Source organism: Quercus robur, chromosome 10, assembly GCF_932294415.1.
Source record: "Quercus robur chromosome 10, dhQueRobu3.1, whole genome shotgun sequence".
Classification (NCBI taxonomy): Eukaryota; Viridiplantae; Streptophyta; class Magnoliopsida; order Fagales; family Fagaceae; genus Quercus; species Quercus robur.
This window is the reverse complement of record NC_065543.1, coordinates 24,597,907-24,617,627: the sequence shown is the minus strand read 5'-3', so window position 1 is coordinate 24,617,627 and position 19,721 is coordinate 24,597,907. Positions and strand designations below refer to the sequence as shown.

General features: G+C 35.4%; 1 protein-coding gene across 2 annotated transcripts; it reads right to left on the bottom strand.

Moving 5' to 3' along the window:
* Window positions 1-1,728: 1,728 nt before the first annotated feature.
* On the bottom strand, window positions 1,729-16,422 carry LOC126703001 (uncharacterized). 2 transcript variants are annotated; one of them, XM_050401887.1, is made up of 8 exons: window positions 15,795-16,422; window positions 15,088-15,320; window positions 12,394-13,078; window positions 11,446-11,791; window positions 9,224-9,318; window positions 8,001-8,195; window positions 2,539-2,764; window positions 2,279-2,441 (listed from the first exon to the last, which is right to left on the bottom strand). In XM_050401887.1, the coding sequence occupies exons 1-8, from the start codon at window positions 15,999-16,001 to the stop codon at window positions 2,425-2,427; spliced, it is 2,004 nt and encodes a 667-aa protein (XP_050257844.1). In that variant the 5' UTR covers window positions 16,002-16,422; the 3' UTR covers window positions 2,279-2,424. The 2 variants fall into 2 exon arrangements, with proteins under 2 accessions (XP_050257843.1, XP_050257844.1); XM_050401886.1 differs by having other exon boundaries at window positions 1,729-2,764; window positions 15,795-16,419.
* Between the last annotated feature and the right edge of the window lie 3,299 nt (window positions 16,423-19,721).

The following is a 19,721-nucleotide window of genomic DNA, read 5'->3' as shown; positions in this document are numbered from 1 at the left end:
GACTGTACACTGTTTATTCCTTGTGTATACACTATCTTCTAGAAAACAGAGTGTTAATTCATCTAGCAATTTTGCGATTGTACTGCCTTTGTTTCTTGATTCTTCCCTCCCCTTGTGCTCGTAGGTCAAAGATGTAGCTAAAAAGGGGCCAAGGAGATTGAGTCCCAATCTTTCTAAGAAGAGGTATGAGGTCCTATGATCCTTTGAAATGTGGCCTTTGGTCAACGGAGGGGCAGAGTTGCTATGGTTGTTCTTGCCCTGGAAGTGGAGCTGGGAACTTTTATTTACATCCCTAGCAGTAGCAGAGTAAGGAGTAGGACAATAATGCTCATTCTTCTTACTTGGTAGAAAGAGAGATGTTCATCGTATTACTCTCCTTAAAGATCAGGGGCACCCAGTCCAAGACAGATTTCATATTTTTAAGGTATACTCCGACCACACAATGATTAGGAGACTTTTAAACCTTTGGCTCCCTTAAATGTCCTAAGGGTACTGCCTATCTCAACCTTCAGAGATTCCTGAGGATTGAGATATCATGGTGGTTGTAGCATTCATCCTTTCCCTTTTGGGCACCACTCTCTGTTACTACACTCAGATGATGTATATTCTTTGGCTAGCATTTCTTGAGGATTGGGCTGAGCTGCATTGGAGGTGCCATACGAGAACAAGGATGCGTTTGTATTGTAACATGTAGCATTCCATATACTACTGACAACTTCTCGCTTGGTTTGTAAGACAATATGGCAAAAACAATACAAAACTCAAACATTACATAAGAGTTACTTTTATCATCATCTTAATACAACTTTATTGGTTCTAGTCTTTCTACTTTACCCTCCCCTAAGGGCCTCCAGAGAGGCCTGAGAGGGTATTCTCATTATACACCCATTCTCATAGCATGTGAGAGACCCACACCTGTGAGACCTACATTTGTTGTTAGAGAAAGATCTCATGAGACCATCTCATAAGATTCATTTTCCTGCTCATAGACTTCTATGGCCCCATTTTAAGGAGAGGTCGCATTTGCTACCCAACAAGACATACCCAAAAATATGTACCTAGCCACTAGCAAATTCCAATAATATATGTTTTTTATTAAAAATAAAATAAAAATCAGCCGTTACAAGTAGCGGAGAGAAGTTCAAATTCTGGTTCTCCTCATAAAGGAGATCAAGTAATGCTATTGAGATACAAGGCACTTGGCAAATTCCAACAATAATATATGTAAATGGTTGGTATTAATGGACAAGTTCATGAGCAAAATTCAGACAATTCATTCTCTTCCGTTTAACAATTGTGAAAGATAAAACCAACTGCCACAAAGCAACAGAATCAGATGCCTGTTGTTGGATGATTACATGCACTTTTTCAAATGCAATTGATCTAGTACTATCCAACACAAGCAGCTAGGATTACCATGTTACATCAACTTAAAGGTGGCTGAGAAATACAGACCATAAATGGCTTGTCGTTTGCTGATAATAGATGAACATTTATGCGCATCCTGATTATTTCCTGTACTCAGCTATTTTTCTTGATCAGCGTCTATTAAATGGAAGCTTAATGAAGTTCCCATTTATTATTTAAAAAGATATTAAAAGAAAGTGAATGAAAAGAAAAGAAGGAAAAAAAATTAATTAGATTATTTCAAAATAGTGAATTTATTTGTTTATTTGGTAAAAGATAAGACAAAAAGTGAATTTAAGCAAAAAGCTAGAGACAAAAAGAGACTGCCAAAAGGACCTAAAATGGTTATGCAACAATACAAGAAACTTTGTTTTGGTATATAGTGCAGGTCTCAATGATCTATAAGATTGAAGGTCATTTTTTGAGAGGAATAACTCTGAACGTATATTCATATTTCACGTCAAAGATCTATTCCTTACAAAGTAAAGCCATATATGCTTATGTAATATTTCTCTACTATATTCCTATTTTATTCTGCATTACAATAGGACCTAATCAGTAGTTGAAACATCTGCAGGATCCATATACAACAATCCTAGTCCTGCAAGCAAGAATCATAGATGGAACTTCTATATTCAAGGGATGTTAGAAACTAATTTCCATCAAAGCAACAAATACCTGATACCTGACATTCATCCATTGAACAATGGTATTTGCTGCCAATTCCATATGTTACAAGGAGCAGTCTCTCCTTGATCTGGTTATTTCATGGTCCTCGCATCTTCTCAACAATGTGCCTGCCCTTTTCTTCAATGTGACGCCTCTTTTCCTCAAATTTCTCACCCACCTTCTTCCCTAAATCAAACATCCTTGCTCTTCTCCCCATTCTCCTTGGCTTCAAATCATCATCATCAGTAGTACTGTCCTGTTTCTCAAATAAAATCATAGAGCTAGATGGTGATTCCTCTGCCTGCTTGCAACTCTCTTGTGGTTCATCATTTCCCAGCAAAGGGGTGCTCAATTCTTGAAGGGTTCTGCTATGTGATAACAAATTAGTGGAACTTGTCGAAATTGCTAATCCATTAGAGGATTCACTGGTGGATGTAGGACTCTTGGGTTTTTGATGCTTACTTTCGGGATCACTAGAGGTTCCCTTGCTAGCTTCAGTCTTGGTTTTTCCTTCACTGGGGTGGGAGCTGATTGATTCACGCACGGTGGTGGGGCCATTATTCACTTCTTGGTTAAGCCATAAGAATGGAGCAACCTTCCTTGGTACCCAGTCGTCCTTTTCTGATATCATCCAGGGCATGCATACACTTTCACTGTTTGGAAGCACTAGGCTTTCCTTAATTGCTGCCTGCATGAGAAGCAAATTAGCATTATTCGTTCATTCTACCTGATTTTGTTATTTCAGCAAAACTAAACTTTAATCAAAAGTGAAGGGGCTTTATGCATTTTTCCTAATTGCTTTTTGGCTTCCTCCCTAAACTCTTTGAACTTTCAAAGCCTTCAGACTTCCAATGCATTAGGTATACATAATCAAATATATCGTATGTGAAGGTGATGAAATACTCATAACCTCCTCTTGCTTGGACGATCACAGGACCACATACATTTGTGTACTAGTTCTAGCAATTTCATCAAGTCCAAGTTAGTCTTTTTTTAGATTTTTAGTTTACTAGTCAAACTAGCAGTCCTAATTCTACTAGTACAAGAAATAGTCTTTATATATACTAGCCAATGTCCCCCATGATGTGCAGTAGTACAATTTGAAATACTTTATAAATAATTACTTTTTAAGGATTTAATTCCAAGTGTCAGCAGATCTGGAAAGGCATGATTGTCACATGGCATAAAGATCATTCTTTCATTAATCTAGTTAGCACCAACGGGCTTCTATTACTGTGTAAGTTGCCATTAAGGTCCATACACAGTTATGGTTTCCCCTGTGAACTCATCCATTTTTTCCATAATAACTCCAAGCCACTATCCTCATGTCATTCCCTTTGTAAGCCAAACCTAACCATAGGGAAGAGGTGTCTTGATTCTTGTTCAAGGTCAGGCTAGCATGCATATCTTTGCTAGGATCTGGTCCCCTGCCATCCAGTGTGCAGGAAATGGGACTCAGTGATCATCGTAAGCTCATTCATAGAAGAACCAAGCATGTTCTTGATGATGTTGGACTCTGCATTCCGTCATATACCGCTCAGGGTCATTCGTTTGGATGTGGCCATTATACTTTATGCTGAATGTATGCCCATTATAATTTATGCTGAATGTACCCAACGTTGCTAGTCTCCAAATAATGACGTGTTAGTAGGTTACGCCAGACAATCTCAAACATTTAGCCCTTTGCACATGGACATCTAGTTCAGCAGTTTGTGTGCATTCACACAATACCTCAAAAAGTGTGACTAGACACTTGGTGGGACACAGGCCATCATAATGGCTGGAGGTTCATTTTCCTAAAACTATCATCAATAAGGTAATGATGACCTTCATTAAATGCGAGTCTCTTCGTGTTCCGGTTCCCTCCACCAAAAAAAAAAAAAAAACTTATAATTTCATTCAAACTTCAAAATGTCGTAACTCCATTCAATTGCAACCTAATTCTCCCACCATTCACTCCCATTTTCCATTATCTCTCCCAATTCTCAAACTCTTGTCAATGGCTCCTATGCTGGCAAGTTTTGTCTTAATTACTCAAACCTTTATATCGTTTTGGCTAACTAAATTGTTTTTAATCCCTCTGCATAAATCAATAGAAAAGGTAAGTTGGCTACAAAATATGCTTTTTACACAATAAAGAAGAGTGAGCAGAGTGCCTTTGGGTAATCATCCAAAAAGGCCAGCTAAACATCATTGGCTTGGTCAGCCTTTACCTGACCAACTACCTAATACCATGTGGCTCATCAAACAGCACTTTTAAGCTTTCTTCAGTATTTGGCCTGAACAGTTCAGCAGACTGGATCTGATGCAGACTGATCTTTTTCTAATCTACTCCTTTCCTTTGTCTCACAATGCCCTCTTAGCATTGTAACATTGAAATCATTGTACTGTCGTCATTCGAAAAAGGTAGCATCATGATATCTTCTTTGACGATGTGAGTAGACTACCATCACTTTTCATTGAGCAAAGAGAGTTTGGTAATCGGACCAGTAACTAACTGTTAAAAAGGAAGTCGTAACAAGGTATTAGTAGGGGAACTTGTGGCTGAATTGAATCCTTCGTTATGGTCATCTGGTCAATGATACACACTTCTATTTTCATAAGTTAAGTATTCCATTTCCTGTGATCAATATTTCATACATATTAAAATAGAAAGGTTAAATTAATTGGTTGAAAAACTCAAAGTACATAAAAGGCCCCTTACGTTTAGATAGGCTAAGGCACCATTACTATGATTAAAATATTAAGGTGCTTCTTGCTTTAGAAAGATTGCAAGGGCGCGTTAGCGCCCTTCCTTCAGCTGGCTTCTCCCTATCTAAGTATTCCCCCATAACTATAGATCAGACTCACCAGACGAGAAACTCAATTCTGCACTGCTGCTGAGTCCTCGGACTTATCCACCACCTAAGATGCTAAGAATCAAAGACTTTTAGGACTCATTCATCCAATTACTACAGCGATGAACCCAATCCGGAATATGAACCATAAAAGAAAATACCAATTAAACCAATCACAAAAATACCAGTTGCAGTGCAAGCAAGTGAATGTGATCCCACCCTCCATTAGCCGGTGTGTATGGGTTTCACTCCTTATAGCTCTACACCTCCACCGAACACTATTGCTCATCTACCATATTTGTTGAATGATTGATTGATTTGGATGCAATGAAATTTTGTCAAATTACTCCAAAAAAAGTCATCCCGTTCCCACAACTGCTTTGGTACTGTGCTTATATAGCGTTTTTAGGTTATGCAATAGAACCCCGGCTTTGCTCTAGATCCCCCCCTGCTTGCAGAACCCGGTGGCCTACCAATTGTAGAAGTAGGATCTTTGGCAAGGGTGATTTGAAAGGGGTATATCTTTTTTGCAATGCCTTTCATTCCACTGCATAACATATATATATATATATATATATATATTTGTACTTTTTTATTTATTTATAAACCAGGTCAACTAACACCAGCATCACCACTATGAAAACTCAATTTCCTTAGTCCTTTTTCTGTGAAACAAAGCCAAGCCCCTTTCCGCCTTCGATGGCAACTTATGCAAGCATAATTGAGTTCATTCACTCAAAAGGTGAGCAGTGGTCTTCCTGCATATTATTGCCCCACCAGGTTAGATATTCATTCATAGAATTAGAGGAACTCTTACTCTTGGACGAAATGGAATCAATTGTAATGGAATGATTAATCTATTTCTTCGTCTCTTTGACAGTAAATAATCATCTTCATAGAGAATAGCAGGAATGGTTGCTACAGATGACGCAACATTCTTACTTACACCAATGAACATCTGGAACTTGGATATATAAAATGTTAAGAGTCCATCCTTTGCCATAACAACCTCAGGGGAACTACCATCCTCCCCCATCTAATTCATATCTTGCACACGGCTGAGCGACGGCTGGTGCCCTGATGTAGATATATTTTCTCAATTTCAGAGTATTCCCAAATCTTGATTGCCACTAGCTGCCCGGCATTGATGTAGCCATAAATTCTTCTTCCAATACCATGCCCAAAAGTGATATCAATGGCCTCTCCTTTCTAGTTGGCTATTGGAACCCAAAAACCCTTTTTTTTTTTACACAGCAGGGCAAGTTCAACATCCACTTGGAAGGTGTCAATGAGTTAGCCCAATTTCCTGTCTTTGGATCCCTAAACATGCTGAATATAGAGATAACGCAAGACGAGCAAGATGAAGTGAACTTCCTTCGTGAGGCTACAAGTAGCACAAGGGAGAGAAGGGAATTCATGGATGTGGTGGGGGTTTTCTGTGTCCAACCTACACAATACAGATTAAATTCTGGACATGGATCCACTATTTCTTTGGAGAGTCATCTAAGAATCAGCCTAAAAGGCCATGTTTCAATTCCCCCATCACTTTGTTTGCCTTAATAGCCACTTTGCTTTCACTCTCTGCATTTCCCAGTCATCCAAAGAATTGCCTATGAACATCTGGACATGGATCCACTATTTCTTTGGAGAGTCATCTAAGAATCAGCCTAAAAGGCCATGTTTCAATTCCCCCATCACTTTGTTTGCCTTAATAGCCACTTTGCTTTCACTCTCTGCATTTCCCAGTCATCCAAAGAATTGCCTATGCTCTCCCATCTCTTCCATTTGGAAGTTAAGTTGGCATCATGAGAGGGTTCCCTTGGCACCCTTATATTTGGCTTCTCTCTATACCAACATCTATAGACCAGCTCCATTCCAACGTATTGCAATCTGTAGGTCTCTATTTGCTGGATTTTTATGGTGACTCAGGTTTCCTACAGATGTTCTTTTAGGAACATTGTCCTCACTATGCTCCAGCCAAAGGCCTGCATAGTTCTAACAGTGAGAGAGAAGGTGAGTTCCCCTATGTTCTACTAAGAGCATGAGGCTCGAGTAAAGGGAAGCAACAAGGTCATTTATACAACGTCATTGACAAAATTGAAGAGTTTGATCCAAGCCCCTAATCCAAAGCCATTGGAGGCTACATCGTCTCCCCTATTCACAGTCTAGCGAAAAGGATGATAGAAGTGGCGACAGAGATGGATGAGCTTTTTGTTTAATGGTTTTCAAAACCAAAGTCACTTGTGAGCATGATAGAGAGGAAGCAGGGAACACAGGTATCTATTTACATTTCAAGTTGTACCTCACTCATAGAGTAGCCTGGCAATTGAGGCATGACCCTACTATGTCAATACCTCTTCGGGTTAGGAACTGTGGGAGTACCATGGAGTGTCTCATTTTTCGCCACAAGGCATTTGTGTGAGATTCTTCCCAACTTTACGTTTCCAACCTAGACCTAGAGCTCAAACTTACACCGGGTTAGGCTTAAACCTGGGTTATATGCTAGGAAACGGCCCATTACTTTCGCCTTTATGATGTTGCTACTCCACCAATCTTGGAGGTATACCAAGGAGATCTTTCCTTAAAATTACAAGGTAAGACCTTGGCAAAGAGATCTAGGAAACCGTGACTTCAACCTAGCTAAGGTACTTCTTGGATGGTGGTGGTTGTTGAAGTTAGTAATTAAGATAAGTTTGGTGGGTCAAAAAATATTGATTTGAGGGTAGGCAAGAATTTAGGTGGAGGTGCCAAATCCCGTGCGAATAACGAGAACCCTTTTTCTTCAAGGGTAGGCAAGATTCCAAGCAACCATAAGTTTTGATTCCTAGGTTCTATCATTTTTTGTTTCCTCAAATACCAAGTCCCCTTTTGAGAGGTCATTATCTTACATCAATTTAAGTATACACAACAATATGTCCTCCATGAGTCAACAAAAACGTTCAAGCAACAAGTAATATGGCCAAATGTTTATTTGTCTTTCTTTGTAAGATCAACCATACAAGTAATGGAAAGAAAATGATTTAAGATGCATATAAATTTTGTACCAAAAATGTGGATATTTATAAATGACAAGAGCAAACTCCATACCTTTAGCCGATTGACCAAGAATAAAGCAATATGGCCATTTGTTATCTTGTGTTCTCCTACAGAAGACTCCAGGTTAAAATCTATATTAGGCATACATGTAAAAGCATACCATAGCTGATCAGAAGGAGGTGGCTTTATATGTAACCGCAGCGTTCCTCGTAGGGATGTTACCCTTATGGTCAAAGAGAGAGGCACCTTCAATGATAAATAATAAGTTAAGACTAATATAAACAAAATCTTCTTGAGTGTTTGCTTGTACATGTGCCTGTGAAGTGTGGCGTTTAGGAAGAGAATGGAATGCAAGTCAAGAAAACACATAAGATAACCCTCAGAAAAACTTATAGTCAGTATTTTATTTAGGCCAACCTATTTTTAATAATCAAAACCAATGAGAAAATGCTAACTCGCCCAAATTTACAAAATCTTGATATAATTTTTAGCATGTTTGAGTTCTTCATAAATACTAAATGATGTTGAGATAATGTCCCAGTACCCATAAAGAGAGACCAATTGATGGAGTCATGGAAGATTAAAGCTATCACTTTGCAAATTCGCCTATTCAAGAATTATTTTATTGGGTCCTTGTGTGAAGTCCAATTGAAGTGAAAGTCGTGCCCTATTAACGGTCTAAGTATGAGTCTTTTAGGGTTAAAACAGTTTTTAATTCGGGTTTTTATTTTATAAGTTATGGTCAGTTTTATATTGAGGGGCAAATCTGTAATTCCTGCAAATTAAGGGTATTTTGGTAATTTAGTTGAGTCTAGAATCTTCTAGGGTTTTAAGTATCTTAGGGTTTATTTACTTTGGATCCAAGTTAGTATTTATTAGGTATTATTAGTAGTCCTAACACTAGTAGGAACCCTATTACTAGTAGTACAAGTAAGAGTCTTTTATATATATATGGTGCTCAATGTATTCAAGGAGTAGAATGAGTTGATTAATAAAATTGAGCGTTTTGAGCTATAGGCATAGGCATGTTGGCCTTTGCTGTTTCTCTCTCCTTCTCTCTTTCTCTTCTTTCTTTCTAAGGTTACTGTTCACACAGCCCCTTAACAGCCTAACTTCTCTCTAATTCTTCTTCTTTCCTAACCCTAAACCCACCGCAACTAAACAAAAAATCCCTAATTTTTCCTACATCACCTATATTGAGAAGGGAAAAAGATATACTAATTATTGAACTTTAAAACCTGGATGATTAACTCCATGATAAGATGTCTACAAACCTGTGAAACCTGTCTAGCAATAGCACTCAGAATAGACTTCCACCTGGAACCTTGAGTTGATGCTGGTACAGTGCTCTTGCCGCTTTTTAATCCATCTGCCAAAAAATAAAAACATAAAATTTGAATTAGCATTGTTTATCATAAAGATGTCTTGAACCAGTTTACTGTTAAATGATTGCTACTTGTCTCTCAATTTATGATGAGAACTGCATATTATCTTTTCTTTTCTTTTTTTGAAGTGTAAGAGTACGTTTAGTACACTGAATGAGGATTACGATAAGAATTGTAATCTTTATTACTAGGAATAAAATGTGTTGTAATAATGTAATAACTAAACTTATTCATTAATTTGGTTGTGAGTTATAACATTAGAATGAAACTTAACATTTATTTTAGGAAATTTCTTACTCATACAATTATATCTCCTTAAAAATTGTTATTTTTAAATTTAAGAGAGATATGTGTTATTTTTTATGATTTTTTATTTTTATAATTGTTAGATGTATATGGAAAGTTTGTTTATTTGGAAATATATTAAGTTTTGAAATTATTGTTCTTACTAAGGAATAGCTAATACAACCTTTTAAAGATGAATAGTTATTCCTCATTTTGAAGAATAGCTATTCATAAGGAATAACAACATAACCAAACTAAAAACATAACCAAACTAAAAAATAACTAAACCATAGGAATAATTTTTTTTTTTTGATAAGTAATAAGATATATTGATAAAAAAGGAACACCCTAGTGCACAAGGAGTGAACAAGGGAAAAGAAATCAAATACAAAAATTGCAAGAGTCTAGGAAATCAATAAAAGAAGGGAAAGATTTATTTTGCAAAGCAAACAACCAATCCCTTAAAGTTCTAAAAAAGAGAAGCTTAAGGTTCGGAATAGATCTCTCAGTATCTTCAAAACATCTACTATTCCTCTCCCTCCAAAGACACCACAATAAGCAATGAGGAATGATAGACCAAATATAACCATTTCGATGATGACCAAAGCTGCCTTGCCAACACCATAACAGCCCCAAAACAGTGTGCGGCATAACCCAAGTTACTCCAAAAAGACCCAAAACCATAGAACATAGATCCGTAGCAAAAGGACAATGAAGGAATAGATCGTCAACCAATTCACCATTTCTCTTACACATGTAGCACCAATCCAAAATTCACACCATCCTTTTACGTAAATTATCAATCGTCAAGCATTTCCCTAAGGCAGCAATCCAAACAAAGAAAGCTACTCTAGAGGGAATCTTTTGCTTCCAAATACTTTTCCAAGGAAACCCATAGAAAGCGGTGCCAGCTAAAATTCTATAATAATCACTAACCAAGAAACCATTAACTTTGCTAGGAATCCAACACATTTTATCCTCACCTAGCCCCCTTATAGGAGAACCATAAATGGTTTCCATGAAGTCAGACATAGCCTCTAGATCCCGAGCATGCACACCCCTAACGAATCTCACATCCCAAAAGAGGACACCATTGGTGGACATCATAAGCTCAGCCACACTGGCATCCTTATTCTTGCAAAATCTGAACAAGTCCAGATATCTAACAGCAAGAGATGTCTCTCCACACCACCGGTCTTGCCAAAACTTTTCTAAACCATAGAAATAATAATGTAAACACCTATTACAGTCTACCAAACATGCCCTGAGTTGTGGCACAAGCACTACATAAAACTATGGATGAAAGCTTGAAACTTATCTCATGGTTAAAAATGATGCTGAGTATAAGTATCAAATACAAGACAAGATAGGATAGATGTGACTCAAAGGGAGGAGATATTAAGTTTTTCATGAAAGCCCAAATAAACATAACAGCATACTCTTCTTTTTCTCAAGTCCTTTATCTGCAACCAACTTAAAACGTTGAAAATAATGCTACAGCCTACAAACCTTGAGAACTTACATTTAAAAATAAACAGGCAAAATTCCCACTTATAAGCTTTGCTACAACAATACAATACACTAACATAATGATGCAATTAAGATAGACAAGTTTACATCAATAAAACCACATTCTACCCAAGAGGTGCAACTCATGGATACAACTAATTACTTCATAAATAATGTATTATAAAACTTATATTGCTAGAACTATTCAATCTCGCCAAATTTCAAACTTAAGGCAACATTATGTGTATTGAAATTCCAAAAAGAATAGGAGAATAGAAAATACTAATAGTCCAATATTTAACCAGAACTAGGATCACCTTCCTCCTTTCGCTCATCCACTGTTCCTTCAGAAAGATTCAACTGCTTTCCAAAATACTCGAAACCTTCAAGAAGATCTGATGACACATCCCCAACAGAGCCTGATCCTGTATCTGAATCCACTACGCCCTTCTGTAAATCTAATTCATGGACTTCAAGTCTTGTTTCAATGTCTAATACTGCGCCACCAGAGTATTCAATGTCAACTTCTAACATCCATACCTCATTCATGTCCATTGGAAGAATCCTCATGCCATGAATATGAGGTGGGAGATTCCCAAGATCAATGTCAGTGCAGATGACATCACCTATGTAACTGGGGGTTCTCATATTGGAAAGTGTTCTCTATGATATCAAATAGCAAAAAAACAATTCAGCAAAAAAAAAAATTATAGCAAAAAACCACAACACACACTAGTAAAATGCACCTTTTTTTTTTTCTTTTTAAAGATTAAATCATATGATATGGAAAGCAAATAAATTTCCACAATTACATGTATACAATAATATTATCAACTCTTTAGCCTTATTATTTTCTATCTTTCATCACACTTCCAAAATCAGTAGGAATAGATGTTGTTCAATCTGGTGAGTCTAGTTAAATCCAACTGAGAGCCCGGGTCCATGAAACTAAGAGTAATTTGTAGTTCAATCTTTAAAGAAAATTAAAATATATCACATGTCATATCGAAGCCTCAAATCATTTTTTTCCTTTTCTGATTCCTGAAATTTTAGGTATGTTTATCCCTTATTAAAAAAAATAAAATAAAATAAAATAAAAAAAAAAAAATCTTAGAGAACTAATTTACAAAAGTTTCTGCAGATTGAGGATAAGAAGGGCAATGAAACAAAACCATGTCTACCTACCCCAATACACAGTATATGTTCTTCATGATGACCACAAACAAATAAAATGAAAAAATACATAGTAAAGGAATAGAATAGACCTGAACCCGTGATTGTATGGATCTTTTCATCTCTGAATTGCTTTTCAAATCAAAAAAGAACCGTGAAATTAACAAATTCCAACAGAGTGTGCCCTCATCATTACAAAACTTGTCATCAGAATCTACGTCAGAGATGACAGAAATATTTCTTTGGCTTCCAGAATCTGAAATTGTTGATAATGATGATGATTCAACCATATTTTCTTCACTATTAGATCCCTTTACTGATGGAGCACCATTCACCAAGCCAGTGGCTGATACTGTCTCTTGGAACAGACGAATTTTCTCACTTTCCCTTCTCTCTACATGGCCTGATAATGAAGACAAAGTTGACTTATTTTCTTGACCAACCCGAGTCTTCTTTGCAATTTTCTTCAAAAATAGCCTAACCTTTGAGGAAGTTCCATCAGGCCTATTTGTCCGATCTACTGTCTCAGAAGAGAACCCTATCGAGGGTTTCATAAATGAAGGATATTCTGCATTTATGTTTGTTAAGTAATTATGAAAGTCCTTCTGCAACTTGGAAAACCAATCAAGTCTTTCTTTCTTGTCACATGAAGCTAGACGGAGGGCCTTACACCATGATTCCTTTTCCCAAGAAGTCTCAAGATAAAAGTACAAAGTTTTACTTCCATTGTAAATTACTGAGCTCTTGCTTTCCAATTTTATGGGAAACCTTTTGGCCCTGTAATACCCATAAGAAAATGATAAGAAAAGGAGGATTTCTCTTTTTCCATACCATAAACAAGATCCATGACAATTTATGTTTACACAACTATTTTGTATTGCAATGCCATAATAAGTAAAATGACAAGTCACAACTTTTTATGTTCCAAATATACGAAGGAAAATTAATTTCCAAAATGACATCCCTGAAACCAGAGAGTTCCTACAGACCAAACAAGGGTCATGTAAATCAGCAGGGCACAACCATCTTTCATGTCTCATGCATACAGACATTATACATTCCAAAACAATTACAATGAGCCTCTCTAGTATGACCTAAAAAAAGTTGACTCAAGGCATAAGGGCACCAACAATTAATTTATTAAATTTGTCTTGAGTGATCTAATATTCATTATTAATCTGAAAAGGGTAGAATTATGAAACATGATCATAAGCATTTCCAAAGAAAAATTCATATTCAAATAGGCACAGAAACAACTCCATTTATCCAACCTTGATGATGAAATCAAGAAATTGTATTCTTAGTTGTCATATAAATACATCTGCAGCACAAATCATAAGATTTGTACAAAAAAATTAAATAGGGATAAGGTACTGGTTTCAAGATTATAAAACGTTCTCATTTAATCATGGGTTCCAATTAGTTCCACAGGTAAAGCCTCTTATTGTTGTATAAGGGACTTTAGATCAAATCCCTACTACGCTTAAAAGAAACTCATTGGTGTCTTTAGCTTAATGGTATAGAGAAATCAGCAATCATCGTGGAATGAATGCTAGGTTTAAATTCTATCATATTTATCAAAAGAATGTTCTCATTTAATCCTTGACCATGTAGCATAACTAGAAATTTTAAGGGTTTTAAAATAGATGATCTCTGCCTATATCCTAAAAACTAAGTAGTGCTTCTTGAAATCACAAAGAAAAATATGGGTTTTATGCAACAGAGTGATGAGATAGTTGTTAACAACTAGAGATATATTTCTTTAATCAGTACAAGCAAAAGTAACTGCAAAGAACCAGAATATAAGAAATATTTAACAAGCTGGATCCATGATGCTTGAAAGCAATAGGTTATAGATATCAATTAATTACAGAACATTAAAAGTTGATGAGAAAACTTCAAACAAAAAAGAAAAATAATTATTTCTATAAATTTTATCATCAACAGCATTAATCTAAGTAATTTGTTGAATCAGTGTCAAAATTTCCATCAAATAATATTAATATCCCTACTCGGCTACTCCATTGGATCATCTTTTACAAGGAAGAAAAATCCGCATACTTAGAACTAGGAACGCTCTAACGTTCACATAATTCTTAGAAAAATTGTGGCAAGTCACATCTCTAGAAAAACAGGTATATTTACTGTGGCTGATAGAAAAACGGTTTACAAGGAGAGAGTGCCCAAGAGCTTATATACACATAGTTAAGCTTGCACTTAAGCCATGTGGGACACTTGGATCATAAAAGTAGCCTATTAACAGATATCAATTGTGCGTAGGAGGTGAAACTTACTATCCAATCACATCTTGGACAAAGGGGCATGTTATGCAATAATCCTATGCCAACCTTCCAAAAGACAATGATTGAAAAAGCATGTTGTGCATGATATTGCGATTTAGCAGCTGGCATGGATTCTCATTTTACTTTTAGAACTTTGAAAAAGCATGAATAATTAGCAGAAATCACAGAAATCAAAATCAAACTTAATGAGGGTACAAGCGAGGAGTCCTTGCCACCCCTTCCTCTTTTGAAAGAAACAGAAGGTTCAAACTTCTTTTTTTTATGCGTGGAACCTTACCCAGGCCCTTTGGATGCACCCCTAGGGAGCATACCATGGATACACGACCCAACCCACCAGAACTGTGTATCAGGTAAAACAGAAGGTTGAACTTCACCCAAAGAATTGAAAGCATTTCCCATCAACAGATACTAACAAATGTTAACCTATGCCAAGAAAATCATGTATATCACCCAAAAGAGGAGATCTGGAAAAGGCCATACTACCATTTTCTTGAAGATAAGCTTGTTGCTGAAACAGCTTCAACTATGCATCCCTTAAGCTCAATAGCAATTTGGGAACCATCCGATTCAACCAGAATAAGTTTTCGGTCCTTGATTTTTGCGTGCTTTTTAACAGGGGAAACCTCCAAGAAATCTTTCTTTCTCTTTTGCTCCTTTGGTCCTTTGTCCAGCAAATTTTTTGAAACCTTTTCTGATTCCAGAACCCATACTGCTCCCTACAGACAAACACCAGCTTCAAAAATATAAATAACACACAAACGAAGGGTACAAAGAATCATACTTGATAAACAATTGCACTTTCAAAACCACAGTCAGATTTTTCTTTTTCTTTTTTTGATAATTCGATAGTACAATTAACCATCAGTTATATCAGCATATTAGTATTCAATGGTACCACATGATAGTACTATCAACCTGTTATAATGGTTTTGTTAAAAGCGAAGCCTTAACCATTACTTTTAGTTTAAACTAATTAAAAAAAAAAAAAAAACATTAGGCAGAAAATAGTTCCCAAATTATTGTTTAGAGTAAAGGGTTTGTTTATTTCGTACTAACTTTTTCATATATGTTCTTTACTTGACATCAAAGCATAGATGGCATAACAAAAGAAATGAAAGGGTCACCCACCAATTCTGACCAGAAAATACATTTATATGTATAAAGAAAGAAAGAAAGAAAGATGTACCGACCTTTTTGTTAGAAGCGAAATGGAGAGATTGGAGGAGATCAAGGTCGTGGGATGAGTGTTGTGATATCTGAGCTTGTTTTTTAAGGTTCTTCTTATTCAAACGGTTTATGAAGACATACACTCCAACTGCTTCTGCGCCCAAAATGGTCAGCGCCCCAACCGCAAACCCAACAACGAACACCATCAACCATAGAAACAGCACCATCATTTTCAACAAATTTGGTTGCCCACTGCCACTTCCACTTCCACTTTTTGATCAACAATTTTTTTGGAAAAAAAAAAAAAAAAAAGAATTTATTCTGGATGAGAAGAGAATTGAGAGAATAAGATAAAAAAGGTGAAATCAATAAATAATAATTAATCAACGATTTAATGGGGGTATTAAATTTTTCTAATTAGGAATCAGGTGCTGATGCTTCTGCAAACTGCAATAGATTTTTATTCTATTCTTCTTCCTCTTCTTCTTCTTCTTCTTCTTCTTCTATGGAGAGAGAGAGAGAGAGAGACACAGAGACAGACAGACACGCAGAGATAGAAGAAAACGCGTCTGGGAAAGGACTTTTTTTTTTTTTTTTTTGAGAAACCGTCTGGAAAAGGACTTGACTGTCGGTGTTGGAAGTTCAAAAGATTTTTTATGAGAGGAATCTTAATCTTATTATTAACTCGTAATAAGACCAACCATCGTTTTATTGTCAGTATTGGATCAAGTACCGGCGGTCCTCCAAAATTATATATTAAGGACAAGCTAGAGCCTACATGTTTCTTTGCTTCATCTAAACTACACAATTACAATATAAACTTAGATTTTGGTTTATTTTTATATATTGCATTATTAATATTAAGTTACTAACGTGAGTTCCAGTTAGCTCAACTGATAAAGTCTCTGATGGTTGTATAAGAGATCTGATAAAGAGCAATCATCAGGAACGGACGTTATAAGTTGAAACTCTCTCTCAAAAAATATTAAGTTACTAACCGATTCAAAATTTATTTCGCCAACATATATTCAAAATTTGACCTATAGCCCAAAAAATAATAATAATAATAATATTCAAACTTTGTTATAATTGAGTTTTAGTGAATAACAATAACAGCATGTATTGTATTGGATACATGTACTTCCGACTGTGAGATGGATTCAAATTCTAGTTCTTCTCGTAAAGAGGGACTAGTTAATGTCATTGAGTTACAAAATTTTTCATAATTGCATGTATTATAAAACTCAAAAATAATAATCAATTTTTTTAAACCATTTTTTTGTAAATAAAAAAAGCATGATAGATAAACACATTTTTAACTATGATTTCACTGTTTTGCAAATTTTTACATTACAACATGACTTACTTGAGTCTGTGTGATTTTTTTTTTTTTTTTTTTTTTTTTTTTTTTTTTTTTTTTTTTTTTTGTAAAAACTAAAAAGAGTCTAGAGAGAACCACCATGGTTGTCAAGATCGGGACTCAAATCGCATGATCATATAATCTTACGATCCTACTAGGCCAAAACAACTCAGATCATAATAGGATTGTATATTTTTCAAGATTCTATGTAAAATTAGTTGGATCATGTGGGGTCAGTAGGATTGAACCGATCCTGAACAATCCTACTAAAAACCTAAATTGCTTTGAGTTGGCTTTAAAAAATAAATAAATAAATCCAATCAACCCAATGGATAGAAACGACCCAATATGTCCAATACTATAAAATAAATTAAAATTTTTATTAAAAAAAAAAAAACCCTCGTTTTAAATTAAAAACTTATTACCCAAGCCACTAAAATCAACTTAATGGCACTCTCACTCACTCCCTCCTCTCTAACCAAATTTCGCTTTTGGATTTTATATTATAGTTAGGTTCTTAGTTTTTTTTTTAGAAACAGTTATCTACTTAGTTAGTTGTCATGTGCAAACTTATTTTGGATTTTGAACTTGAAACTTAGAACATGGAAAATATTTTCCAAATGTGTTGATGATAGTTTTGGCACTTGGTGGCTAATTAAACATTTGGTAATTTTTTTGGATACGTTTTGTTAACTTTGCTATTTTATTTCCCCAAAAAATTGGAACTTAAGATTCACAATCCTGCCAACCTTCCACGATCTTATGTAGGATCCGACTTTTACAAACTTAGAGCTAACCTACCTCCATCTATTCTTTGAGGAAGACCCACCAAAAGAAGGCTCAGGGTGAATTTGGTTCAGCTTTTTAAAACTAGGCTTTTTGAAAAAATGGAGTTTTCAAAAAGTGCAATACGAAAAAGTGTTTTTTATAAAAGCTGAGTGTTTAGTAAAAACTGTTAAAAAGTGCTCTTTGAAAAAGCTGAGTGTTTAGCTAGCACTTATAAAAGTGGCGGTTTGAGTGATAAATTACCAAAAATAACAATGTATATATAAAGGAGTTTATTTCATACTTAAATCAACTACTTCATAATACTTACTCAAAAAAAAATTACTTAATAATAATAACAATAATAAAAATGAAATAAAATAAAAAAATATTATTGGTATTATTTTAATATTATTATTTTGCAAGGAAGCTTCAAGGAAGCTTACTTTTTCACTCTTTAACCCCCCCCCCCCACCACAAATATCGGACCACATCTTGAAGCTTCCTTTTTCACTCTTCAACCTCCCACCACATATATCTCATCATTGTCTTTTCTCTTCATCTTCATCTTCATTTTTTTTTTTTAATCTTTTCCCTTGCCGTGCTCCTAGAGCCCTCAAGTTCTTGTTTCTCCCTTGTCATCTTCAGATCTTCTTCATCATTTGTTTCATTCACCTCCTTAGTTTATCAATTTTCATAGAGGAGAGGAACCTGGGGCTGCACCGTTGATCAAGCTTGGTTGTGAATTTGTGATTTGCTCTGGTTCTCTGGGGCTGCTGCTGCAATCCTTGATTTGTGTTGCTCACTTTCACCGTGTAAAATTGTGTTATAAGTGTTAGGGTACTTTTTTTTTTTTTTACACCTAATTTTATTTGGGTACCACCTATTTATTTTCAAACACCACTAATAAGTTATTGGGTTTTCCCAAATATTTTTTGCTCTGTTATTATGTTAATTACAAATGCTTCATATCTCATTATCTAAATTGGGTTATGATATAAAATATCACAAAAAAAGCCCTAAAACTCATATTTTATCCAATTTTATTATCATATTCTATTTAAAACCCAAAAATACTTATGCTTGGCAATATCTGAGAAGCCCATGATTCAAGTCCATGACAAAATAATTTTATCAATGAAATTCAAATCCATGATCAAAGCCCATGATTTAAACCTATGGCAATTTATTTATCCAAAGCCCAATTTTCATTGGCAATATCAAAGCCTAATTTTCATTGGCAACATCAAAACCCAATTCTCATTGGCAATATCAAAAGCCCAACTTACATTGGCACTATTTAAAACCCAATTTTCATTGGCAACATCAAAGCCCAATTCTCATTGGCAACATCAAAACTCAATTCTCATTGGCAACATCAAAAACCCAACTTACGTTGGCACTATTTAAAACCCAATTTTCATTGGCAACATCAAAGCCCAATTCTCATTGGCAATATCAAAAGCCCAACTTGCGTTGGCACTATTAAAAACCCAAGCTAACTACTTGGCACTATTCTATCAAAAGCCCAAGGTTATTAATATTTGGCAAAATACTATATCATAATTATTTCACTTGAAAGTCCGATAATGAACAATACTTTAAATTCTTAAACATATTATTATAATATTACAAGCTCATGGAATTTATAAATTATCTATTCTCAAAACCCATGGCAATCATCGTGTAAAAGCCCATGGAAAGTTATGATTGTTAAACTCATGACATATATATTTCATGTTATAAACCCATGAAATGCATGGACATCATTTGCATTGCGACATCCATAATATACGCCTTCAACACTCATGGTAAACATTCAAAC

What these genes read in the sequence shown, in the direction of transcription:
- LOC126703001 (XM_050401886.1), bottom strand. Translation starts at nt 16,001, where the DNA reads ATGATGGTGCTGTTTCTATGGTTGATGGTGTTCGTTGTTGGGTTTGCG. An exon ending in ATTTCGCTTCTAACAAAAAG is followed by an intron (nt 15,321 to 15,794) that starts GTCGGTACATCT and finishes GTTTGTCTGTAG; the next exon opens with GGAGCAGTATGGGTTCTGGA. An exon ending in TTGCTAGACAGGTTTCACAG is followed by an intron (nt 8,196 to 9,223) that starts GTTTGTAGACAT and finishes TTATCATTGAAG; the next exon opens with GTGCCTCTCTCTTTGACCAT.